Raw genomic sequence first — 27,257 nt, forward strand, 5'->3', positions numbered from 1 at the left:
TTACAGCTCAAATATGAATTATGTTTTAAAGTACTGCTTAGAAGATCCAGCCATAGGTAGAAATTTTTTTCTGTAGTTCTTTTTAGTTCTTTCTGGTAAAAGCAGGCTGGAGCAAATAGCTTCTTTTCATGTGAACTATGCCATTGTTTTAAAAATCAAGTTGATGTGGTGCCTTGGAGTCATAGGTCTTGGCATAAACTATAACAGCTTCCAGGGTGCTTGTACTGATTCAGTTGTTCAAGTCTTCTCTTAGCTGTAGCCTGGTTTGTACACCAGGAGCTGCTCTGAACAAACCTGTGTGCCCAGCTGGCTGCTGCTGCTGGCTGGGTTTTCTGTAATGCTTGGAGATGATCCTGGAATTGTGGGAAACCTGTCACTGGTCATTCTCCATGGCTTCCCAGCTGAGTGGGAATGCTATCCTCCTCCTCCAAGCATGGCTTTTACTTTGGTTATTTGCAGACAAACTTTTCCTTGTAAAATCTCTTTGCACCCTTCCCATTTGTGTGTATCTCCATGCATGATTTGTCAGGGTGTGTAATTCTTCATAATCTAACGTAGGGTAAGTATTTTAGGATAGAAAAGCCACTCACCTGGGTCACTACTCACCTGGAGTACTGTATGCAGTTTTGGGCCCCACAATGTAAAAAATACATTAAGCTATTAGAAAGCATCCAAAGGAGAGCCACGAGGATAGGGAAGGGTCTGGAGGGGAAGCCATAGGAGGGGTAGAAAATACTGTCAGGCACATGGCGAAATTTTTGGGGTGATCGTGATGATCCCTTCCAACTGAGGTCATTCTAGGATTCCATTAGTGCTGAGCGCGGGGGAGGCTCAGCGAAGAGGTATCCCTGGGAAACACCTTTGTGCTCCTTCCTGCCGCTTTCAGCCCTCCTCTGATGGCAGAGGGTGTCTGGAAGGAGAGCACCAGGAACTGCGCTGGGCAGAAAGCGGCGCAGCCGCTCCGTCCGTCCGTCCGTCCGTCCGTCCGTCCGTCCGTCCGTCCGTCCGTCCGTCCGTCCGTCCGTCCGTCCGTCCGTCCGTCCGTCCGTCCGTCCGTCTCCCGCGGGCACCGGGAGCTCCGCCCCGCATTCCAGGCATTGTTTGCGGCCCCGCCCCGCCCGGGCCCGCCCCCGCGAGTCCCTTAAAGGGGCCGGCACCGCTCTCAGCCCCGGCCCCGCCCCGCTCGCCCCTCCCGGCCGGGCAGCGCCGCCATGGCGCTGGAAGTGGAGCCGTCCGCGGCTCCCCTCAGCTCCTTCCTGAGGGACTTCCCGGCGCCGCTGGGCCCGGGGGAGCCGCTGCCGTGGAGCTCCGCGGGGAGCGGCGCGCTGAGCAGGGCCGAGGTGCCGGGCATGCTGGCCGAGCGAGCGAGGAGCCTCCTGGGCAGCAGGTGAGGAGACGGTGGGGAGGGGGGGGGCTCTGACCGGGCTGCCCCGGGGCGCTGCCGGCGGCCGCTGTGAGGGAGCGGGGCCGCCCCGGCACCGAGGCCGCAGCAGGTGCAGGCGCGGGAGGCGCTTCCTCCTGACGCGGGGCCCGCCGGGGGCGGGGGAGAGCCCTCAGCGTCTCCAGGGAATTTTAGGTTTGGAGCTTTATTTGTTATTATTCCCCCTTCTGAATTACTTTTGGTGACTGTTATTAGCATGCTTCTGTTGAGGCCATAGGCCTTCGGCCCTGAGCCTTCATAGTATTGTTTGTGTGTGCTTTTCAAAAATATTCCTCTCCCACTCTCGGTGCGGAGTCAGTTGCAAGTCCGCAGTTAGCGCGGTGGGGCGATTCCGGCTCTGGAGTGGCAGCAGTGTGAGCTCAGGTCCCTCAGGGCACCTGTGTGGGTCAGCTGGCAGTCTGGGAGGGAGGCAGTGCCTCGCGGGGCTGCCGGGGTAAGGAGCAAGTCAGCTCCAGGGCTGTTCAGCTCCCCAGCCCTCCCGACCGGGACGTGCTTGTGTGGGTTTCTCGAGCTGATGTTTTCTTAAAACTTCAGGAGCGCAGTCGCACCACTGCTGGAACACCTTGCTGCTCATCAGTGATGCGTCTATCATTCCCTGACTGCATCCTAATAAGCCTTATCCTGAACAGTTTAGACTTCCTCTTTAATGCTGCTATGAAGTTTTGGATATGACTTCCTTCTTTTGGCAAGTTAGTGCTTCATCAAGAACAGGTTATCTCCCAATTCCACTCTCTTAATGCACTTTGGCAGTAGGTCCTGTGCACTCCAGCTGTTACAAAGTTCCTACCACAATCTGCTTCTCCAACCTGCTTTTAGGAGTCCAAAACAGTGTTTGTGAATGCTCTAAAAGAGCATGAGTGGTGATCAGTGCTGTGGTACTGGAGTGTGGAGGAGACTGGTTCTGGTTTGGTATGTGCTGAATGTTACCTGGTTACTAGAGGAATTTGAAAGATAGTAAACGTGGTTTGAATTAATTGCCTTTTAAACTATCATCCGCTGAGTTTATGAACACCAAATAGATTTCTGTTGTTGTTGAAAGTGTATCGGTGATTTTTAGGTATTTAAATTGTCCTGAAAATTTGCCTTAAAAATCAAATTGTTCCTGCATTTTACAGAGATTATTATGGACATCATATCACTCATACCTTAAATGGTATGCCTAAATCTGAAGATGAAAAATGCATACCAAAGAAATACAGTTTCTTAGTCTGTAGCTTAAAAAGGCCCAGATAATCATTGCATTTTTTAGTTGTGCTTCGACTAAATTGCTCTTGAACAAAACACAGCTGTGTTTTGTTCCACAGTGAGATTGCAGATTCATCACGTGCGTTGAATCTTTGAACTCTGTGGAGCAAGAGTGATTCTGGGTGAATGCTTTAAAGAACAAGGTAATGCCAATCTTGAGCAAATACTTATCACATGGCACCCACTCTGCCATATGGCCAGGCTGGTGCTCTCTGCAGCTGATTTAGAGAGGAAGGTATGAGGCTGTAGAGTTATGGGATGTGTTACTCAAACTGCAGCGCTTTAAAAATCAGTATTTCTGAGCTGCATATCTGCTGACATTCCATTGTTGTCTATTGGGCACAGTAACAAGTGGAAGCAGAAGAGGAATGATGGTTTTGCAATGCTTTCACCTCACCTGTCACTCCTGGTGTTTACACAGAGAGGAGCCTGCCAGTGTCAGAAGCTTCATTTTTCACATACCTGCCCTGCAGCCTAGTTCTGGCTCCACAGCCTCTCTTTTGGAGCTGCCCAAGTCCTGAGCTGGCAATTTAGGAGAAAAAAAAAAAAAAAAAAGGAAGGGAAAGAGAGCTGAAGAAAGTAAAGCAGAATTGAAGTACAGCAATCTACTTATTAATTCTTCTTTTCACAAAATGTTTGTGGAAAACAGAAGTAGATAAGAAAAATGTTTTTATGAATTCTCATGGGTGGCTGCAGGCAGCTCTGTGTTTGAGTGTAATGTAGTGTACCTGAAGTGAAAAATGTAGGGATCCCTACAGAATTATAGCTCAGGTTTGGACTTCTAAGACAAAGAGAAAAGTCGTTTTGCAGTTGCAAAAAGGCTGCGTTTTCCTGTTGGGTAGGCTAAGTTCTTGCATGTGGAGAAGACTGATACAGCCCAAGGCCAAGACAGGAATCTTGTGTTTTGAAATTGCAGGCCTTCTTCTTATAATCCCTGTAATTAGGAACTAAAACTGAAGTCTCTGATTGTGAGAGAAATTGCCAACATTACATTTTTCCCTCATGTTTGCTGCTGTGGATCAATTCAAAATACAGCTTTAAAGGCTAAATAAACTTTTCTGTTGATGTGAATCCTCAATACAATAGATGAGGGAGTAGTAAGGGAATAAGAGAAAGAAAGATGTTAAAGATTTTAAGAAATGGAAAAATAAGGGTGAGGACTGACATTAGAAGACACTTAAATGTTTGTATAAAAGTTGTTGAAGATGCAGAAGGGGGAGCCAGATCAGTGACTGTGCAGGAGGTCACTGTAGCTGGGATCCAGCAACCTGCAGGCTGTCATAGCAGCATCCCAGACACATGGAGGGCAGCTTGGTGAAAAACACCGATCTCTGCTTCCTGAGTGTGAGATTTTTCTAATGCTCCAGCATCACAGAATGTATTTTACACGGTGGTTAGTACTGATGAAGGATTTCTGTGTAGATCAAAGTGTTATTGGGAAGCAAGTTTGACATTCAGTCCTGCTGTTCTGCTTTTCATTTCTGTGTTGCCAGGTACTTCATTCACATGTGCGCAGGTGTTTGGGTCATGCCCAGAAGGGCCCAAGCCAATCAAGGTCCATAGCCAATAAAGGCCCAGCAATATCCTTGGCTCACAAGACATCAGATGGTGATGTTTACCTTGTTCTTCCAGTTGCTTGGAGGACTAAACCTTTGTGCCTTTGCAATGAGGAACGTTGTTCCTCCACTACTGATCAGGATTTCTGTTGAGAGGAGGATGGGCCAAGAAACAACTTTGTTTGGGTCCAACAAGGAGTTTCTGGATGCTGTTGCTTCTCCAAGGCTGCATGCATCTTTTTACATGGAAGCAGCTGGATATGCCAGGCTAATCCCTGAATGATGTAATCTAAAACAAATTATTTTAACAAATTTCTGCAAATGCAGCCACCATAGCGAAACACCAGCTAAACCAGCAAACCATTTTGCTCTCTGGCAGGCCTTGCCCCTAAATCACTAATCTGGTAAAGCTTTGCAGATATTTCTACTTTGAATAGTTCATTTAAATTGATGGAACTGCCTGCTGCTAACTGCAGCTAAACACATACATAACATTTTGAAGAATCAGAACAGGCTTAACTAATCTTGTTTTGCAGAAGTTCAGTTAACATACCCTTTTAGGTAATAGCCATGTTCTGATAGCCTATGAAAATAGGTGAATGTGAATGAAGTGACCATTAGTTACTTCCCAAGCTTTAGAAATTAACCTGAAATATTCCTTTCACTGCAACAGAACATGAGATGAAGTCAGACCCCCAAATATAGAAATTTCATCTTCCCCTTGATAGGAGCTGAAACTTGTATGGCCATCCTGTGACATATCCAAAGAACAATGTGAAATTGCTGCAGCCTTCCTGTTGGAGGAGATTTACTACAATAACAGTTGAGAGACTTGGCCTTCCTGTTCTGCCCCCTCCCAAGTGATCTGCTGTTACCTCGGCATCCTGTTTTGTGTCTTTGTGCTTTACATTGTAGTGCTCACACCAAGGTGTGGCCCTGGTATCTTTATTTCCAGTATCCCCTTCTTTTAGAGTAGTTAATTCAGCAATTCTGATATTTTGATGCCTAGTGCGATTTAAGTATGAGGAGGGGGAAAAGAAAATCTTATCTTGCTTCTGATTTCCAAATCTCTTCTTAAAAAGCTATTTAGTCTCTTCCTCTGTGAAAACTACTTTCTACTGTGACCTCTGCTTTTAATAAATTCCCTAAAACTTACTTCCTTATTCCTAATTTGAACAATTTGATGTAATGCACTGGTACTTCTCCTTGCTTGGGAACATGTTTGCTTATTTTGCTCTCATAACCTGTGTGAAACCTTTCTGTTGTTGTTTGAGGATAAATACTCAATTTTGAAACAACATGTTTAGGGTTTAATTGAAAAGCGGCTTTTATGGAATTAAGCCTCTCCTGTTCTGCTGTGGGTTTTTTCTTCCTGCTGAGAATAAAATGGAAGTAGCAGGTGACTCTTCACTACACATTTTGTATGAAAACTGTTCGGTAATGACTGAAGGGCCTGAACAGATGGATTCTGGATTCTAAAGCTGCTGCTTCTGGTAGTTTCATAAGAAAAGCTGGAAAAAAACCTGCTTCATGTAACCATAAGAGATGGAAATTCTGTGTGTGGCATTGTTTATGTCTTTGTTTTGATTCCCTCTTGTTCATCTCCTTTAATGACCTCATGTCATTAGCACAAGAAACAACTTCCTGTGCATTGTAGAATGTCAGATGTTCTCTCCTTAATGGATACATGTTTGTACTTTTCTGGCTACCATCACCCTGGGAACTCTAGGTACTGCTCTAATAAATGCCAATGCTTAAAGCTGCTTGAGTGGATACATTCTGTAGTTGATTATAAGAATAAAAAGCGAAAGGGAAATAAAAGCAGCAGATTGGGGAGAAAATACTGAATACAAGCAGCTTTTGTTTATGAGGAAACTTGTGACCTGCTATTATTTTGGCAGTGTGAGAGGATCTTTCACTTGCTGGAGAACTGCTGGCATTTGCAGATCTGCACTAAATCCGCTGCTGATAGAGCTGCAACGTACTAGAAACACACCCCGAGCCTGCAGTGCTAGAGCTGAGCTCTGTGTGATCTGTTCCACAGCCCATGGAGCAGATAAGGGCACCTCTTCCCTCAAATGTAAGGCAGCTGCAGCTGACTTATGCTAGAGCTTGTGCTTTCAGATCTAGCACTTGTTCTCCCCAGCATATGTGTGTATGCACAGTCTGAAAGGAGAAGAGGGTTACATGCTGGTGCTCTGGCCTGCAGTAGCACTTCTGCCTTGTTGCCATGACTTTGGTAGTAATGTCTAGAAATAAAATTAAGCACTCTTTTTTTTTATCTGAAGGATAAGTGATCAATACTTGGCCAAGACAATTGGTAATCTCTTGTGCTTTATTTTATTCAAACAGATTTCCTGACAGTACTGTGGGAGAATGTGTGTATTTGGAGTGGGGGAACATGAATTCTTTTGCTTGCAAAATAGGTGCATAAAAAAGCAGAAGGCTCTCTGTAAACATGGAGTGTTTGGCATATCATAGAGAGGCTGTGTACCACCCTCCAAGGTGACACAGAGCTCATTTCTCTGTTCCCAGTGCTGAGGAGCACCTTTTTGGGGTCTGCCATTTGGTGCACAACTCTGAGTCCTCAAAGCCACTATAAACTGGGCATGGAGCACTGCAAGAAGTCTGTCAGCTGTTTTCAATCCTTCACAAAAAGTGTAATTGTAGCTGAGGCTCTGGCCAGGGTGTGGTGGCCTGACCTTTGATGCTCTGGATGCTTCTCCATTACCCAAAAAACTCTTTTCTAGAGACTTCTGAATGTACCTCTTAAACTGGAGGGGAAGAGGTGGCAACATCTTTGAACTGGTGACTTGTTTGCAACACTTGCTGCAAGTGTACTGGGGGTTTAATGACCCAAATAAAAAAATTAGTGAGAAGTTATCTTATTGTGTTTCTGCTTCCCAAAAGAACATGTATATATTTTGGTGTTTTTCTTTCTGAAGACTGGTACTAAAAGGGTCAGTAACAGTCTTATGATTGACCTGACATATGTGATTACAGTGTGGCTGTGGTAGTGTGACAGCTGGTCTTTTGAAATGAAAAAAAAAATAGATAACTAAATTGTATTGCAGAAGAAAAACAAGGTGAACAAGAGAAGTAAGTTCTGCTCTGTAATTTATGCCAAATCTAAAGTATGCAAAACATCACAATTGCATTCTACTTCTGTGTGTAACTTAATTTTGGCCCGGAGGTATGTGTATCAATAGGAGCTTTGCATAGCTCCATTTAGCAGTACTGTGTGTGTCCAGTAGTCCAGAATCTTTTGAGGAGGTGGGTGGCATATAAATTTAAGTGTCACCTTTATTAGCATAAGTATTGCTTTACTCATTAACTTACCTCTTTTATCTGTACTCAGGTTTTTGAAACAAGTCTTGTATTTTGCTGTGAGTAGCTGGAGGAGATGAGCTCCATGCTCCAGCCACTGTTGATCTGACTTCAGCTGCTGGTGAAGCTACAATGCCTCATCTGCACTGTTACGACATGCTTTAATTATTTTAAAATATTTTTTATTGTGGTCAGAACACACCCTTTATGTTAGCAAAGAAATAGCCTGCAGCAAAGAAATTCCAGGTCTGTTTACTACTAGCCTGTGTGTGCTGAGGCTGAGTGTTTAGTGTTGCATGTCAGAGAAATGAGGCTAACGTGTTTCTTTTAAGATTCCCCTAAAGTAGCATCCTGTGCATGTAACACACCCCACCAGCTTCCTCTTCTTCCCTATACAGTTGGTTTTCCACTTAAGAAACAGCTACAGTGTTCCTTCTGATTCATGGAGATTAAATTATGCTTGGGTCAGCTCATCACCAGGGTGTCTTGGGCTTCTTTGAAAGGAAGGTTTTAACAACAAGTGACATTCTTCTTTGCTTACAGGAAAGGTTTGAAGTCTGCAATGGTAATTGCAGTTTACTTTCGCACTGGTTGCCATAGGTACTGTGGCTCTTTCCAGATACTCTCCAGCCAAGTGAGACCTTGTAGCTCTCAACTAAAGCAGCAGTTCTTGCTCCTTTTTAATGACATATTTTGTTAACTCTTGAAGTCTCTGATTTAGAATGTGAACTTAGAACTGGTAAATGTTGAAGCTGAATGAAAGATGCCATTCCTTGGAGCTCCATTTACTTGAGTAATCAGTAAATCAGTCTTGCCAATATGGTAATGCTGTGATGAAGATTGAATAGAGTAATCACAAATATGTTCTGTTCAGAACTGAGTTTGAACTAAATAGATTTGGTAATTTTTAGACTTCTATCTTTTTTCAGTGTGTCAGAATCAATTATTTGATGTTGCTGTCTGCATAACAAAATCCCAATAAACAACCACTTTCTTATAGATTTGCAGAACTATGGAGTGGGAGGAAATACATAGGAAGTGAAGCTGAAGCTTATCAGTACTGAGGAATCACAAAATTTCCTTTTTAGGAACTGGGTGGCAACTGGAAAAAGTTGAAGGATGTGACATAATTTGTAAATTTGCTCTTTGTTATAGGCATCCTGTAAGCAGAGGTTTATACATGACTTGTGCGTTATAGCACTTAGTAGATTTCCTTTTGTTTAAGCTGCTTTTTACGGACCCAGTTCAGCAACTCTGGACTCTGGAAAGCAGAAATGTGCAAAATTTAAAATCAAAGTATTAAGCCCTCTTCTGATGTTGAGCTGTGAACCCAGGCTAGATATGTTTTTTTTTTTCCTCCAGTATAGCAGAGGAATTCTGAAGACGTCTGAAGCTGTGGCTCTCACTGTGCAGCTAAGTGCATTGCTATTTTCTTAATGTTTCTTGTCTCTATTATTGGAGCTGAAACGTGCTTTGACTAAAGCTTCTGACTTTCAGCAGTGTCAATAACACATCTGACATTGTTTGTTATATTTTCATAGTCCTTTCTTTTTCTCTTACATGAACATCCACAGGAAGAAGGATTTTGGCGGGCAGGGGTGCCATATCTGTTTTGGATGTATTTCTTGCCTGACCTTTTAAAAGGTTGTCTGTCAGTGTCAGAGCCATTATAAGAAGGCATTGTTACTTTAAATGAGCTAGGAAAGAAACTGACTCCCCTAAACATATCAGCCTTAAAAAAGAAATAAAAGCCACATTCTGTTTTCCCTTGATGTGACATGACTGCAGCCAGCACTGAAAGGGCTGCAAACACGTTGCCATCTATTTGAAGTACCAAAATAACTCATTAAATTGGGCCGTCACTGCCACAGAATGTGTGGCATAAAGCAGGCCTGTGTTGCAGCCTGCTGACTGACACAATGCTTTCTGTTTGCTGCCACAGGAGGTACTCATACATGGCTGTGAGGATGTGACAAGGCCCCTCTTTCAGGAGCACAATGGCAAAATGCATTTCAGCTTGTTGTCACTGGGATCTAAAACCCTGCAGCCTTCCCCTCCCTGCCCTTCTGTACACACAAACCACTCATCGCTGGGCAACATCACAGACCAAATGCTTCCACCATTTCATACTCCCGAGCAAACCAGCTTCATGCAGACCTTTCTAAATGTTTCCTGGGAAAACAAAAAGTCTTGTCCTTGACTTGCACCTTAGTGTGGTATTTGCTTTGGTCGGGTAATTCAACACCTTGTGGGAATCAAACACTCCATGAACAATGGATAAAGTGACTTTTTATGGATGTTTATGATTATTCTTCATTGTGCTCATAGAAAATGGCTGGAACCTGTTTTGTATGTATACTGTAGTTGTCAGTGCTTGCCATGAGACTGTAGTGAATATAGGAGTTATTTTATAGTAGCCTCCTTTTGGAGTTGGATGGGACTTATTTGTTTGCATATTCAAAAACATTATAGCAAGTGTGTGCTTCTTATAAATCATGTGGCTTGAATAAAGCATTGAGTGAGCAGGAGCCGGTGAGCAGACCGTGTAGTATTATTGTGTTCTAGATGCCTACCTAAAAGCTTTGTCTAAATAACAAGTCTAGGAGCCTCTTCTCATCCTAGTCTCCAGTCTCAACTCTTTGCCTGGGTGGTTTCTTTAGAAAACTTCCAGTCAGAATAAAGTGAATGATAAGGGCTGTAGGTTAGCATTAAGCGTGACTTTTCTAATGAAGGGAAGGAGAGTTCCAAGTAACTTTTTTAGAGATTTGCATCTTCCACAATGCTGAGATCTTGATGCTGTCTGTGGTGAGATTGTTGACTGCAAGCAAAAAATGCTGTGTAGTGAGTAGAAACAAAATGTGTGTGTTTGGAGGCTGGAATGGAAGGTAGCAGTTCCCATCTGAGAGCTCAAGAGAAAGAGGTACCATCTGTGACTGGAGTGTGAGGCAACAGTTTGAAAATATGATTCATACACTTCTTCCTCTTTACATTCTTGAGAAAGCAGTTGTCTAACTGAGGATCTTACTAAAGATTTGTGTGAATAAATATTGAACATATGGTTTGCTCTACTAGTTTACTAATGAAGTTTGTGTTATTGTGTGTAATGGTTTCTAAGTCTGAGGTCACCAGCCATACACTATGAGGTTGTAGCTCAGTTTAAACTAATGGAGTCTATTTTGCTTTCCCTTCCTTTTCTTACCAGCAGAGATGTTTCACCACTTCTTGCAGCATCATTGATCCATGCTGCAGTTGATGAAGTTCTCCAAAAAGACTTGACTGAATTTAAGCTGCAAAATGTGGAAACAGAGGGAGAAGGAGATGAAGAAAGGTTCACCTGTAAGTATACTTTTCCTTCTGTCTGTGGTTTTCCCACTCGTCTTTCAGAAGAGTTTAGTGTTTTGAAATGTTTCCCAGATTAATTTGGTTAGGCTGCCTGGCAAGCAGCAGTGAATGGAACTTCATTTGCTTTTGCTGTGTACCTATGGGATGAAAGGAAGCTGTGCTGGTTTGTGGGCAACATGCAAACACAGTGTCTGGAGCCTTGACTGATCCTGTGCATTGGCTTTCTGAAAGGAAGAGTGTGTCCTTTTCCCTTTGGCAGAGTGACCTTATTATTCCCATGTTTTGACATTGACATCACCACAGTTGTTGTACAGCCAGACCAACACCTTCAATTCAACCATATTAACCATCTTGCTTTTGTCTTGGCCACCAGATTCTGGCTCCTCCACCTCTTAAACATCCTGAAACTTCAGACCTTTCTCTTGGCAAGTTGCTCGATAGTTTGTGTCTTTATCAATGACTTATTTTCTTTCCACTCTTCCTGATACTGAGTGAGATACTGAGGGAAGAAGAGCTTTGCATGTCTTCTACCTGATGCCTGCATTTTTTCCTGAGTGAACTGGAGAGAGAACAGACCTTGGTGACTGAGTATTGGGTTTGTGCCTTGTGTAACAGATGGTCCTACTGCATTTACCTACTGAAGTGTTTAACATTAGACTTCACCAAACCTTTAGTCCGAGTGCCAAGAATTTAAACAGAGCAGGATGCAGGCAGAGTAGAAGATAAAAATGGAGAAGAGATGTCTTAGGCAAACCAGTCTGTTCTGTAAAAGGAAATACTCACCCTTCCATTTCCCTGGGATGCATTGAAAGGCAGTTCAGTGTGCCCCAAGCAGTGCAGTGGCCAGGATATGACACTTCCCAGAAGCCTCTTTCAGCATTCATGTCCAAGTCTGAAACGGCAGGAGGGGGAACTCAGTTAATTAAGTCATGCTGCACCCTGATTATGTCATCCCTTACCCTAATGCTTGTGGCCTTCACTCACTGCAGCTAACCTGGCCTGGGGCAGGATTCTGCCTTGAGGGGGAGCTGGCAAATATGAATTTGGTGTGACCAGGTCACTGCAGCCTCTACAGGAAAGGCAGAAGCAGCATATTGTAACTCACCTAGGATAATTATGTAGGTTTGCACAAAGCAGTTGGAAACTGTTATCAGAGCACCCTGCAGTCACTGTGCTGAGGACTCGTTGTTGTCTCCCGTGTAATTATCTTTGAGGTGAACTATAGCAGTAATATAGGGCATGAGCTGCTATACATTTGTCAGCCTAGGACTGTAATCTGTAGTTCTGTGTCTAAAGTAAATCTTGGGCCCACAAACCAAAATGAACCCTATCTGAATAATAAAGAAATAATGTTTAGAAACAAGGAGTAATGAAGAACTTGATAGGATGTGGAAGCTTTCTTTGCTGCAAGCATCTGGTGTCTCTACTATATGCTGGGGACATTTGCAGAATATTCAGGCTGCTGTTTTGCTCTGAAGGCCATAAAGATAGGACTGGAGTCTACTTTTAAGATAGTGCAGGCAAAGTTGGAAAATCCTTGGATGAGTTTCATGTTGAACTAGTTCACATTCTCTCTCACTATTCCTTGTGGACAAATGTCCCAGAGTCCTCCCTGTTCTGATGGTTGAAACCTTCTTTAATTTCCATTTTACGTATTCCTGTCTATTTTGTTTCTTCCTTCTTGTCATCATTGCCGTTTAGATCAAATCTCTGCTGACCATTCATTCCCCTACCAAACAGGATGGAAATTGGCTCATTGTTCAGGTACTTGAGTTGCCTGATCTCAGCAAGGTACAGCTACTTAAAAGATGTTCATTTTTCTGCCTCCTTGGACTGTACTTGTTTTCCCCTATCTTGTAATTGCTATTACATCCCTTTACCTGTACAATTAGAAGGAAAGCTGTTCCTCATGCTACAGCACAGTATGGACTCTCTTCCTGCACTGCAGTAATAAATCGGCCAAAAAAAGCATTCTTGGAATGAAAGTGAAGTGATTATATAAAAGCAACGGGGGGGGGGCGGGGAAATGTGTGCACGTGTGAGTACCACTGTTTGTGGTACACTGCAGAAGCATTTCTGCTGTTAAGATACTAAATTTTTTGTCAGATGTCACAAGCTTAATATTTAAACAGCAATATGTGTCTTCTGGTCAGTATTATTCTAGATGTTTACAAATATGTAAGCTAACAGCTGTAGGCAAGGCTGTCAGAGATGCTGTCCTATTTGGTTATTTTGTGTTTTGGATGATTTAATATCTAAAGGTTTTTAAAGCTTGTCCATTAACACCTACATATTAAGCAAATCAAAAGTAATTTTGGTTAGTATGTAGTGGCTGCTCATCAAAGATGTGTGTTTAAATTTAAGCTTTCAATTCTTCAGGACCAGAGATGCATCTGAAGCTGGCCAGCTACTGTTGCTGAAGGAAAAAAAAGGCTTGAGAACCAAGAGTTATAAAAAGGAATTCTGAGGAAGCTTTAATGCTAGCAGTGTTAGCAGGAGTCAGAATAAAATAGATGTAGGAAAGATAGTTCATGCATTGCAGGTATTTAGAATATACAGTAGTGACCAGCAAATTATTTTTGCTCTATAAATGTTCTTTTCAGTGTGTCTGGAATTTAGTTGGTTTAGCGTTGGGGCAGGTTTCCTATTCAAAGAACAAAACTTTAAATTGTTACCTGTTTGGAGGGATACTGTGTTGCAGAGCTAAACACAATGCTAAGCACCAAGCCATTCATTCTGATGAACAAGTTTGGATTAATTGATCTTTGGGATCTGTCCAGAAAAGGATTTGAGTGTCTGGCTGGAGCTTTTCACGCTATGCCTAATGGGTGTTTACAGTTCTGCTCTGTAATGACAAAGCTGGAGAGCAGCGGAAGTGTTCTGTCCCTGCAGCTCCTACAACCATGGGTATTTAAAAAGATAAAGATAACAGCTTAAAATTCTAATCTGTTCAGCTCAACTATGAGTTGAGCTATTGACTTCAGCAAACATTTTCAGACTTCCTTGTTGTTTCAGTGGAAGTGGATCAGTAGGACATAACCTGACCCAAAGCCAGGCCAGTGCTTTTTCATCCTTTGTGTTCAAGACAACAATCTCATCCTGAAGGTTTTTCTGCCCACTTGATGATTCCCTTTTATTTTTCAGTATGTATGAACTCCTACCACTTTATCATACTGATTTTACTTACATAATAATAACATTTATGTCCAATATAGTAGACTGGTTTTTTTGGGTCTTTGTTATCATTTTGTAATGTAATCACCTGCTTGATAAACCTCTATTTTCAGAAAGAACTAGCAAATGAAGAAGCTGCTATTATCTTTAATGTTACACTGTTTTCTGTTGCAACTTTCTCTCCACATTATTCTCAGGACCTCATTTTAATTCTTGCAGAGCCTGTAAAGGCAGGGTGCTGGATGTGTGCATGTAGCTGTAGGGAAAGAAACATGAGGGAAAGACGGGCCAAAAGATGGAGTAGTGTGGGAAGGTGGGACAGAGCACTCACTGTTTTGCCTCTGTGCTGTCAGTGCTGGATGGGGAGTCGCTGCAGCGCTGCTTTTTTAACAAGCTGCGGGACGTGTGCTCCGAGTGGCAGAAGCAGCTGCCGCCGCTGAGGCCCCTGGCGCGCTTCCTGCTGGTGTCCATCCACGCCATCCGCAACGCGCGGCGCAAGATGGAGGATCGCCACGTCCTGCTCCCGGAGTTCAATCAGCTCTTCGGTCTCTCAGTAAGTCTGGACACAACGGTGGGGGCTGGCTGGGCAGGTTTGCAGCATTGCTGTAGGCACAGGGCCCTGGTGATGGATGATCTGTGAATTTGTTGCCATAAGTTATTTGTCATGTCTGCATTGGAGCAAGGACTTGGTGACTCAGATTGCTGGGGGCCAGCTACTGCCCTGATAAAGAAGTGATGCAGGGAGGATGTTGTGACTTTGGGATTCCCGTCTTAAGTTATGATATGTGAAGATGGGAAGTTTACCTAGTGTTATGTTGTTGGAGTTACAATGTTCTTGTGACTGACACAACTTATATATGGATTGAGAGCAGCCCTGAGGAGCAGGACTTGGGGGTGTTTGTTGATGAGAAGTTCAATGTGACCCAGTGATGTGTGCTTGCATCCCAGAAAGCCAAATATGTCCTGGGCTGTATCAAAAGCAGGGATGGCAGCAGGCTGAGGGAGGAGAACCTGCTCCTCTACCCTGCTCTGGTGAGACACCACCTGCAGAGCTGTGTCCAGCTCTGGGACTCCCTACACAAAAATGAGAAGGATCTGCTGGAGCAAGTCCAAAAGGGGCCGCAAAGATAATGAGAGGGCTGGAGCACCTCTGCTGTGAAGACAGGCTGAGAGCTGAGGTTGTTCAGACTGGAGAAAAGAAAGCTCTGGGGACACCTTATAGCAACTTTCAGTGCTTAAAGGGGCTACAAGAGAGGGGCTTGGTAGAGCAGCCTGGTCTAGTGGAAGGTGTCCCTTCCCATTGCAGAGGGGCTGGAATTAGAAGGTCTGTAAGGTCCTTCCAACCCGAACCATTCTGTGATATGGAGAATAGCAGTTGTTCAAGTACAGTTTGTGAAAAACTGCTGGAGGACTATATAAGCAGCAGTCTGCTGCTTCAGTGCCAGGTTATTTTTAAGGGCATTAAGTGACTAACAGCAAACAAAGAAAAGGAATTGGCCTGGAAAGTACCCATTTTATCCATTTTGTACATGTGTAAATGGACTTAAATTGTCATTTGTATGGAAGAAAGCCCAGAATAAAGAATCTTTGCTTGTTGGTAGCAGTCTGAGCTATTTTGGTTTTGACCATGAATGTCTTCCTCTTTCTCTCTCTCTCTCCCTGCAAAAGGATGATGTTGATCGCGCTTACTTTGCGGTGTTCGATGGCCATGGTGGAGTGGATGCTGCCAATTACTCAGCAACCCACTTACATGTAAACGTTGGGTTACATGAAGAGATTGTTAAGAATCCAGCTGAAGCCTTGAAATGCTCTTTCCGGAAGACAGATGAAATGTTTCTCTTCAAAGCCAAAAGAGAGGTGAGTAGATAGAGATTAATTCCATTGTATTTAAATAACACTGAGAACTGTTGGACAATGTGGTATTAACCAGAAAATTCTGACACTACAGTTTATTTGAATCACTGGCTTCTTTATGTAATTATGCTACATGTAAAGATTTTGTTTGATCGAATTATTTCTTATTTTGAGAAAAACCAGTGCTTGGGAGTTCAAGATGAGTAATTGAAAAGAAGTGCTAAAATGATTTAAATGATTCTGACATGTCAATTATTTGAGAGAATACTGGCGTCTCCTTGTCTAAACCAGTCAGCCTCTAGATGTTCTGCTGTCTTACCTCTTACCTGGAAAAGAGATTTCTTTCTTCCTGTTAATATGGTTGCTATCTTCCTCTTTCTTGTCCCACCAATAGTGTCACTGGTGATTGTAAGGGAAAAATGTGTTCTGTGATTTAAATCAGACTCCTCAATTCATTAAACTTACTGATTAAACTTTGAACTTAGTTGGTCTGATGAACATTCTTTCTTCAAAACCACATTACACTGTGTGAGAACTCTTATTATAGCACTTCTGTGGAAGTACTCATTGTCAATATCTTTATTTCTGCCAATGAAGTATGAAAGAGGGACCAGCATTTCATAAGGTCTGACTCTCACTAATCTTTTCAGGGAATCTAGGAAAGTTAGATGTTTTTCCTTTGTTGGCATTCTTATTTAAATACCCAAGGATAAGGAGATCTGTGTAGAGCAAGGTATCTATAGTTGCTAGGGTGGAGAATGTGAAAGGGATTGTAGAGGTGTGTTTGTTTGTGAAGTGTTCATTCTACTGAAATTCAGATCCTTTTGCTTTTCTGCTTGTCTGTTTTAAACAATAGAACTCTTAGTCTCCTAGATCAGTTCTGGAATTAATAGCAAGAGAAGGAAGAACATAAGAGACAGCATTTATTATCTGCATATTAGAAAATACGTTTATAAATCATTTATTTCACATCTCTCTACTATCTTGTACCCTTTTTTCCAAGTACCTGAATTAAGATTAGCAGGCCTAATCTGCTGCATTTAGTGTGACCAAACCTAATTTTTCAATATTGCCATATATCCTGGTAGGGCTTGTTGAATATTCACCTGACACAGTTGTTTTCCTTCTGTAGAAGCTGCGGAGTGGCACAACAGGTGTGTCTGCATTGATTGTAGGGAACAAACTACACATAGCATGGCTGGGGGACTCTCAGGTGATGCTGGTGCAGCAAGGGAAAGCTGTGACATTAATGGAACCTCACAAACCAGAAAGAGAAGTAAGTCTGACTTGTTTTTTCCTCTTAAGTGTGTGATGTCAGATTCTCTCCTGAAACCTTTTGGAGTCAAGCTTTTTTAAGTGTTTGGTGCTTTACATAATTACATATACTGTATGTTAGGATGCACAGAATTAACAATTTCTTGTTTTGCGTCCACTCCTGTGTTTGGACAAGGTGATCCCTATGCCTTACCTGCTTGGAAGTACTAATGAATGGTACTGAAAGTCCTGACTTCAGTTCCTGCTCAGACTATTCAATATTTGCAGTAATTAAAGTCTTTCACAGGCTTTTTGTGTGTGAATTTGAATCTGCCTTTACAGAATATTTTAGTAATTTGAGATTAATAGCAGTTTAAAATATTAGCATGATGCAAATCTTTCATTATCTGCAGTACTGTCATTGAAAAGCTAATGCTAATCTATTGGCCTAACTAGCTTAAAGTGTATTGCGTTTCCTGTCTATTTTCATAGCCAGATATTTTATTCCATGAAATTGGATGGGGACTTAGCAAGTTTAGCTGGCATTGCATGACCCTTTGCCTTCACTGCATGAATATTTGTAACAACTGAGTAGTTAAAGGAGTACCAATGCAAAGACAATTGTTACTTAGCTTGGTTATCATGTATTTCATTCTGAACATTTATATATTCACCCAACTGCTGTATGGAATGGGAATAAGTGCCAGGAAAATTTACTCATCCATATGAGAAAGCATATGATGATACAAAAACTTGAGAATTCTGCTTTTTTGTGGACAAGCCATAGCAGGGATGGAAAGTAATGGCTTGTTCCCAGTAATCCTATGTGGCTGTTTCTGTGCTAGATTCTGACATGTGTGTTTGCTATATTCATTGTAGAAATACAGAAACTGGAGCAGCAAACAAAATGTATTCCACTGTTTTTCAGGATGAGAGGGCAAGGATTGAGACTCTGGGTGGCTGTGTAACCTACATGGACTGCTGGCGGGTTAATGGTACCTTGGCTGTTTCCAGAGCAATTGGTGAGATAAACCATCAGAATCAGTAAACTTTGGATTAAATTTGATTGAAACACACCACCTGAGACTGTGTTTACTGTAAATGGTGTCTTGTTCAGCATCAAGCAAATAAACTACTTACTGTCTTTCCCATAAGGCAAGGACTTTGGTGGCTTGCAGCTACATCAGCTTATTGGTTTTACCATGAGAATTAAATGTTGTTTTATTTTACATACTAGCCATGATTGTCCTATTTTTTTTTCCTACTACTAAGATCTTGCTTCCTATAAATGCTTAAAGTACTGTAATGTTTTACAGTACTTTAACAAATATGCAGTATTTAATTTGTAAAAGTAGAGGAAGCAATAAATGTTTGTCTAGCCTTTTATACATGCTTGAATGTCTGAATTGTGAGGGGGTTTTGCCCACTTTAATATGAATGTATCTTTCTCCTGACTGTGGATCTTTCTGCTTAAGTCAAACCACTGCATTCTCCTTCAATATCCAGCAATTTAGGGCATTTTAATTGTAGTATTCTCACAATCTTATTAAACAAGCTTACTTTGCTAATTGCCAATTAGGGCAGAAAGAGACAAAAACCCTGAGCAATACAGTAGATAAATGTAATGTATGAGTGGGAGCAGATTAGTATGGAATTTGTATAATGCTATTTGGATCAGTAGCAACCCCTGTTTGGTAAGTATGTCCATACAAAACTGATAAACTAAACATAATGAGCAGATTCTTAGGGCATTGTGATGTATTTCTGGATAGCTGAGAAAAAATTTATTTTCATGGTATTCTGAAGGCTGTACAGGAGGCACATCTGCAAAATGAAGGCCTGACTATCTCCTTGCACAAATATATTTCTGAGAGAAAAAACTTAGGAATAAATTCCTTATTTTCCCTGCAAAATTAGGGGGGTTTCTAAGGAGTTACTTTAATTTTTACTTTCTAAGGGGTTACTTTTAATTTCTAAATTAAAATAACTCCTTAGAAACCCACTGGATTTAGGTAGGTTCCAAGCATCCTTAAAGAAACAAAAGTCTTCTGTGCTTATTCCATGGCTTTTGACTACTCTCATCCTGCATCAGCTACCTCTGGAATGTGATCTGGCCATCCCTGAGGATGGCAAAAGAAATTGGTGGGTAAAGAAGTACCTGTTTACATCTGAAGTAATCAAGCCTTTGCTTTGTATGTTTGTCTCAGGTGACATCTGCCAGAAGCCCTATGTCTCTGGTGATGCAGATGGAGATTCCTTTGAGCTGACTGGCTCAGAAGATTACCTGCTCCTTGCCTGTGATGGATTCTTTGATGCCATCAAGCCCCATGAGGTTGTAGACTTGGTCCTGGATCATTTGATGCAGACCAAAGGAGTGGGGCTCAAAGCAGCAGAGAGACTGGTGGCTGCTGCCAAGGAAAATGGATCCAGTGACAACATCACTGTTCTGGTGGTCTTCTTGAGGGATCCTCAGGACATCCTGGCAGACTGTCTCAGAGACTCTAAGAGCCCTAGGGCTGATGATGATGCTCAGAGCTCACCCTTTAACTTCCTCAGCTGTGAGGCAGCAGCCGCACAGTGACAAAATCTGTTTAGTCCAGAAGGTTCAAGTAAGTTCATTTAAGGAACTGCTTTCCATTGAAGAAGCCTCTAATACAGTGGGCAAAATATATCAGGAAAAAAGACAAATGGACAAATGTGGAACAGAAAGGCAAGACCCCTTTTACTGAGTTCCTGTTTGTCTTTCCCTTCTCCCTTTTTTCCCCCATCCCCTCAAAAAACACTGAGCGGACGTGGAGATTTGTACAGCTATTTCATCTCTGGGAGCAGACACTGAAGTGTGTCCCAGGGCTGTTGGTCATATCCCTCTGTCCTGGAAGGGTAAGAAACCATACTAGGTATAAGCTAATGGATGAGAATATGCATTTCATGAATTCTGAGTGAAAATTTGAATTAGTGCTTTAAAAGAGCACTGTATGTTGTACTTAACTGTGATGTTACTTTGGAAGTTGGAGGGGAAAAGCTGTCCCCACCACAGAAAAGCTTCTTCCTGTGTGTGGGGTGCAGGGACTGGGTGGCACCAGTGTGCTGTGTAAGGTGCTTTTGGTTTGTACCAAAGATAGTACAAGAATGATGTGGCCTCTTTATTCAAACATAAATATTTAACATTGGTGTGTATGGAGAGGAGAAAATAAAACTGGATGCTCCAGAAAAGCAGGAAAACTAGCTAGAAATATCACAGGGAAAATGACAGAAAAATCAACTGCTTTCTGGGATGCTCTGGTTTATAAACTGGAATCTGGTATTTACTGCACTGAATTATTTCTCCCTAACAAACATGCTTATTGGCTATTTGGCAACCTGAAAAGACCCCTCTTGTGGTATTTGAGAGAGATCTTTACAGTTTGTGTGCTCAAGCAGGTAAATGTCCTCTTCCTGCCACTATTTTGTGTACTATAACAAAGGAGGAATTTATTTTTCTTGTGTTTATTTGTTAATTTTCTGAACTTTACATTTGACAAATGTTTTGCAGTGTTACTTTATTTTGTTGTGGTTTTTATTTAAACTGGAATTTTAAAGTGGCTCTGTCTTTATTATCTGGTGTAAAAAAACTGACTACCCTCAAGTGCCTTAAATATTTCACCCAAGGATTTCTGGCTTCCTATCATAGTCTGGTGAGCCAGTTCCTAATTTTTTAAATGTGACTTTTTGTTTTCATTGATGCACTTAAATGTTTCAGTGTGTGAATTATTTAGTGGTAACTAGGTTTCAAGAAAACATCTTTCACTGTTGCCAAATCTTGTGGTTTGTAGTAAAAGCTTCACTGTGACTTACTCCCTGCTCTGTGCAGAATCCTTTAGAGGTTTAATCATAAAGTAACAATCTGAGTAATTATTTCATTTAAAAAGTAACTTCTGACCTTCACAAAAAAAATTAGTAACACAAACTAGAAACAGTTTAGTAACAATATTTTTTTCATAATGGAAGGTTAATTTGGCCACACTTAATGAATGTTTTGGGTCAGAATGACTTTCTAAGAACTGTGAAGCTCAGAGGATGAAAGAAGTGTAATGAATATGTGAGGGTGTTTGCACAACTGCTCTATTCATGACGTGCTAGAGCCTGTGGTTGTGTTTTGTCTTGCCTGGCTAGCAGGACTCAACAAGATCTGAAGGCTCAATGGTAAATTTGTTATTAATTTCAGTGTCTAAACAAGAAGTGCTTTGCATCTGGCAGCAAGATTGTATGCCACATTTAGAAGCACATGTCATTGCAATATGTCAGTCCTATTGATTAAAATATGGTGAGCATTAATGTTGCCTGGGGAGGAAGCTGAGGTAGAAGACTGAATGGCTCAGAGGAAGAACAGAGCAGCACTGTCTGTGTCCCCAGTCTCTGGATCCTCTGCTGATGTGGGATGGTGCAGTGACCCCAAGGCTTTTGCTGGAATTACTGAGGATGATCTGGCAGTTTTTAATGTAGGAACTCCTCAGTGACCTCCTCTCTCACCACACAGCAGCTCAGACAGCAACTGCCTTGTTTTGGCACAGGGGCTTTTCTGCTGAGAAGGTTGAAAGCAGTTTTCCACCCTACATTTTGGTGTCTTAAAATGTATGGGGAAGGATTTCCATTATGGCAGCCTGGTGACATGGGCATCAGTGTTTGTAGTGAACCTTCTTCAGTTAAGGAAGCCCTTAGGCTTGTTCAGTGATCTCCTTGGATTTATCAACTCCTCTGTCATTGATTTCTAGCCAGATATTCAATTCCATGCTAAAACCTTATGACCACTAGTGCCTCTTGGTGTCTTAGAAATAGTTCTATTATTAATATAGTAAGAATCATGCAGAATTGATTGCTATCTGAGGGTTATCAGGAGAGGGGAAAAATATTGTATTTATGAAGGAAGGTGTGAAATATTGGTAAGTTCATGATATTGGATTAGTTTCTGAAATTTGCAAAATTTCCTCAAAGGTGAAAGGAAAGCCTAACTCTTTGCAATGTTTTTTTTTTCTACCTTTTCTGGGCAGATGTGCATTACAGAGGAAAGAAAGTCCTAAGTCTTTTGGTGGATGCTTGCAGCTATGTGAGAAAATTGGGTTTTGTTTCAAATTTTATAATTTCTGTATTATGGGAGCTAAGTGAAGTGGGCCTTTAGAAAGCTGTCTGTGGCAATCATAAAATCTAATTCTCAAGCAATGCTCTAGGGAAGAAATTCTGCATTCTTAGAAGCTGTTCCCTTACATTTGCATTCATTCTGACTGACATAGTGCTTAATTTCTTTGAGGTGTAAATGAATAGGAAAAGTCTTTGAGAAGTCAGAGAGATTACAGCATGGATTAAAAGTATTTCTCTCATTTTCAGATACGTCTTACTAGCTATATAAAGTCTGGTCAGGTCAACAGAAATTGTAATGGGTCAAAAAAGGCAGTTTGTATCCCATAGCTAGAATAAGTAATTCCTGATGTGTCATCTACAGGAAAATCCCAATACATTTTGGGGGAAAGCTGTAGAAATTAGCTGAAGGATTCAAGACAAATGTTCAATAATTTTCATGCCTTACTAGACTACAAATTGATGTTTGCTGAGTGCATTTTAGCACTCAGTAGAAGAAAAATTGCTCTTTAGAGGAGCCTGAAATTTTAAAACAGAGCACACTTAAATTCTTTTGTTGTTTTGCTGGAAACTGACTTCAGTTCTTCTGTTTAGTGGGTATCTGACATCTCTTTTGCTTATGGGTAATTCATGCTTCTACCTTCCTTTCCTTCCCCATCCTCTCCTTCCAAGCCACACACCTAACACAGTGAATATTCTGGGTCTGACAGATACAAGATGAAAGTTTTGCAAATAACATTTGTTTGGGGGGTTCATTTTGGCTTTTTTTTTTTTTCCAGAGAACACGGACTATAGAAACGCAGGAAAATTCTTAGAACAGAGAGAGATTAAGTAAAATCCACCCTCTGAGTGATGGAGGAGTGAAAGAGAGAGACAGGAATGCATTTAAGTATTATTAATGCCTATTTTAAAAAGGAAGTGGGCTGGAAAATAGAGATACAAATGTCAGTTCTTTAGAGTGAAATACCAGTGCTTGAAAGAATTAGAAACACACCCATTAAAAAGGCAGAGCTCAGCTGTGGTAACTCTTGTCTTCAAACAGCCAAAGAAGGAATAGCACTAAAGTGCCCAAGGTGACTTACTGTGACCCCTCAACACTCCCATGACAGCTAATGCTCCTAAATGGATTTTTCCAAACATCCTCCTGTGCTAAGAGGGAGCACCCAGCCTCTGCAGTTCCTGGTCACTGTGCAAGTGCTGCTGTGAGTAAACCTGGAGTGTGTTAATGAGTGGAGGGGATGGTGAGCCCTGCAGGATGAGTAATTGGGCACTGAGTGGTTACAGCAGTGCTTGCAGCTGAGTAGTGTTAATCACAGTGATGACTTTAATAGCATTTAATAGACACTTATCTCAATTCAAAGTCAGATGTGATACTGCTCTTTAAAAAAGCATTTCCAGTGCCATTAACCTTCTGTCATGAGGAGCCACTAAAATTTCCACTTTTCTGTTGGATGTTGGGAAAAGTACTTCTCTTGTTTTCTGAATTCTGGAGATAAGTTGGCTGTCTGCACTGAAAACCTGTGTTCAGTTGATACCTTAAATCAGTTATTTGGGGTTGAAGCTTCCTTTCCAGGCAAAAAAAAAACAAAAAAAAAAAAAAAAACAAAAAAAAAAAAACAAGAAACCAACACCTAAAAACTAAACTAAAAAAGGTGTTTCCAAAAGAATTGACTAAGAACTTCTGTAATTGGTATTTGTAAATGGCATTGCAAGAAAGGTACCCAGCAAATATCCTCAATCTATAAAGGACATAGACAGTAAAGTCTAAGTTAATATTTCAGCTCTCCTCTTAGTGCAAATTTGACTCTGATTAAACTATTTGTGTTCTTGTGGATGCAGGTACTGGATGTGCAGCACCAGCCATTGTCTGTTTCTAGTCTTACAGTGCTGGAGTATCAAGCAAACACTTTAGGGAGAAGGTGGGGGGATGTTAGCCACAACAGAGCAGATTGCAGATGATTCATGTATAATTTAGCTCTGGTTAAGCCTGAATTAAATTTCCCTGCTTAGTTCTATTACTGTCCCTTTTGCAATTGGGCCTGTGCCTTCAGAGAGATTCCTACTAGGAAAAAATGGTTTATTCCCCCCTTTTTGAGGAGCAAACCCTGCTGATGAACAAAATGCTACCCAGGAAGGTTTGGGGAAGGAGAAAAATGAGCTTTCAAATGAATGTGAAACTGCCCAATCTACATGAAGTTATGTACTCATCCTAAACACAAATTTATAGCAGGTCTGGTTGCATTTCAGTAGTACTGGAAACCAGGGGGTTTCTGTCAAGCTCATCAAAACCTTTCAAACAGCATCAAAACCAAGAGGCTGATCCTGTCTGCATTACTAAGTTGAGCCACTCAACCAGCCAGCCCTGGAGTATTTGTGGAGTATTTGTTTTGTAGCATTGACAACTCTCAAGAGCTAAGCCAGACACTTTCTGCATGTGTTTTGGTTGGATTTTATTTAATTTAAAGTTATTTTTATTTATATAAGTCATGTCAGCTGAGAAGTAAACAAATGGAGACTTGAAGGAGTGACTGCACTTCTGAACATGTATCTGTCATAGACACTTGTTAAAGTAATGCCTTAAAATGAGCTGGTAGGATCTTGTGACAGATAAGGTTATCTCTGCATGGAACAGGAAACCAGCATCTTCCAGAGAATCACATAAACCTTTATTTTGGTGTGACCCATCAGACTTGAACACCCCTCAGTGTCCCTAGTTTAATGCATGTTCCAAGCTGCACATGCTGCTGCTCATGCACACAAAAATAAAAAAGGGACAGCTGTGTTGGCCACATAGAAAATTTAGCAAGATGCAGCTTTTGTTAAGCAGGAGAGGACTGAATCAATAGGAAAAGAAATGTTTTCAAGCTTCTTGGAATGCAAACAATGGGATAAAAAAAAAGGCAGCCTGGAAGAGTTGGCAGTGTACTGTCGGCTGAAAACCACTGTTTCAAGCAAATGAATTTGGCTGTTTTGTAATGTCTGTTTTATTTTGATAACAAACTCCTCTCAGTCAGAGTTTTATGTCTTATTATGTGCCTTTTAGTTGAAGAGACAAGATGCATTCTGTTCTTTAGAAAGTTAAATATATCTGGGCTTTGTGACATGCTAGATCCTGATTATTGAATTTTCTCTCAACTATTAAGCCTGATTACTAATTTCCAGGAGATATTTATATATCAAATACTGAAATTATTACTGATTAAATGGTTTTGGATTTCCATGCACAGAAATGTCGTTAGTCCTTCCTGATCAAGTGGATCACTCCTTGAAATTATCTATCCCTTTCAAGGCCATACATTAGGCAGGTAAAAGATTTGTTGCTTTGGCAAATGGAGCTGGAATGTCTGACCATCATTCCTGACAGGAACTATTTATCCTTTTATCAAAGCAATGATGCTTCTTTTTGGATGTCCAAGGATAAAAGATAATAGCTAAGAAACCAGGGTGAAACCTTTGTGAAAAGGCATTCGGCTTAATATTGCATGATTAATCCTGCTTTCTTTGTCTGGTTTTCCCACTTTTTTTTTCTTTAGTGTATTTAATAATAGCAAGATATTTTTTTTTATTTGGGGTCAAAACTTTATACTGACCAAAAAAAGGCCAGTATAAAGTTTTTAACTTTAAGTTCCTTTAACTTAATGACTTTAATACTTTTAAATTCCTCTTCTAAAAGTCAGTTTTGTTCTGTGTCTTCCCTATTTTGCTCCAAATTTTCTTTTTCTCCATCTCTTATGAACTTTTACATTGTCACCCTCTCCCTCCCCAAAATGCTGCTTTTTTAGGCTATAAAGTCTGTTGGCTGTTAAGTCAGTTTAGTTGCCACTTTGTAATTTTCACTTCATCTGTGTCCATAGTGAATTTGGTCCGATCTTTGGAGGCCTGCAACACCAAAAGTGTAAAAAGAACCATGTCAGCTAGGAAGATAAGAGACTACAATAACTGTTGCTTTGGCATGGGACCAGTATTGGATATGTAAGAAGAAAATCCTGATATTTGTATTTTACTTCATAGGAATACTTATGCTTATTTCAGGTAACAATAGCTCTCACCCTGATTACAGGACTTCAGAAACATTCTTGTCTCTGTCTTTCCTTATTCCTGCAGATTGTTTGTGTTTTCAAACATTTGCACTGTTGAGAGTGGGGGGAAAAGCTTTCTGCCTTCCTTGCCCTCCCCAACTCTCTGTCCCAGCCCAGCTGGCTGAGCAGGCAGGGTGGGAGCAGCAGCACAGCCCAAGGCTCAGCGACCTCTCAGCCAGTGCCGTTCTTCAGGGTCTGCCCGTACTGTAACGCCAGTGCTTGAGGAGTGGTAAGTGAGACCTCTGTAACTACTCCTGCTGACTTAAAAATATATCTTCTTATCAGTATTAAAACAGTACAAGAGCAGAGCTGTTGCTTTAGGCACATTTCTTGCCACTGTGTTGGCTGGTGAACCTTGAATGGAAGTAAGAGGGCCAGTGACTTTGAAATAGGAGCTGTTAGCCAAGTTTTGTAGAATCATAGTCCTTATTTATTTTATATGCTAATCTGCACTTGTGACCCTGAGCAGAAAAGCTGCAGTACAGCAGGTTTTATAAGCTGTGGCTTAACCAGTTATCTAGTCTCTTAAAACTCTTATTTAAGCTGACTGGTTTTATGCACAAGTTGAAAACCTGTTGTCATTGATCATAAATGCTATGCATATTGTACATTCATTTACATGGATTGTTCTAATAGTGCTTGTGTGTGTTATGCTACATTGCCATATTTTTTATATATGTATGTATTGCATGAGGTTTAATTGTTGGGAATTTTTGTACTGTCACTTTTGTATTCACACGGTGCCTCATGTATCTATTTGCATATTGCAAGAAGTTGTTTCAAAACAGTGATTGGAAACAGGTGGGGATAAGAACTTGCCCCTGTAGGATCTGATGGTTCTGAAGTATTAATAAAGTATTGTGACTCAAAGCA

At 41.3% G+C, this 27,257-nt stretch overlaps 1 protein-coding gene across 3 annotated transcripts; it reads left to right on the forward strand.

Annotated features, from left to right (window-relative positions):
• The first annotated feature begins 1,143 nt into the window (after positions 1-1,143).
• Positions 1,144-27,257, forward strand: PPM1F (protein phosphatase, Mg2+/Mn2+ dependent 1F). Of its 3 annotated transcripts, XR_007778905.1 has the most exons (8): positions 1,144-1,387; positions 10,772-10,905; positions 14,439-14,638; positions 15,754-15,942; positions 17,072-17,215; positions 18,122-18,215; positions 19,401-20,073; positions 26,410-27,257. XR_007778905.1 is itself a non-coding variant. In XM_050980474.1 (7 exons), exons 1-7 carry the CDS (start codon positions 1,212-1,214, stop codon positions 19,772-19,774), a joined length of 1,311 nt encoding a protein of 436 aa, XP_050836431.1. In that variant the 5' UTR covers positions 1,144-1,211; the 3' UTR covers positions 19,775-23,929. The 3 variants fall into 3 exon arrangements, 2 of the variants coding, with proteins under 2 accessions (XP_050836431.1, XP_050836432.1); XM_050980474.1 differs by lacking the exon at positions 26,410-27,257 and having other exon boundaries at positions 19,401-23,929; XM_050980475.1 differs by lacking the exon at positions 26,410-27,257 and having other exon boundaries at positions 1,145-1,387; positions 10,775-10,905; positions 19,401-23,929.

The sequence above is a fragment of the Serinus canaria genome, chromosome 15, assembly GCF_022539315.1.
Source record: "Serinus canaria isolate serCan28SL12 chromosome 15, serCan2020, whole genome shotgun sequence".
NCBI classification, from domain to species: Eukaryota; Metazoa; Chordata; class Aves; order Passeriformes; family Fringillidae; genus Serinus; species Serinus canaria.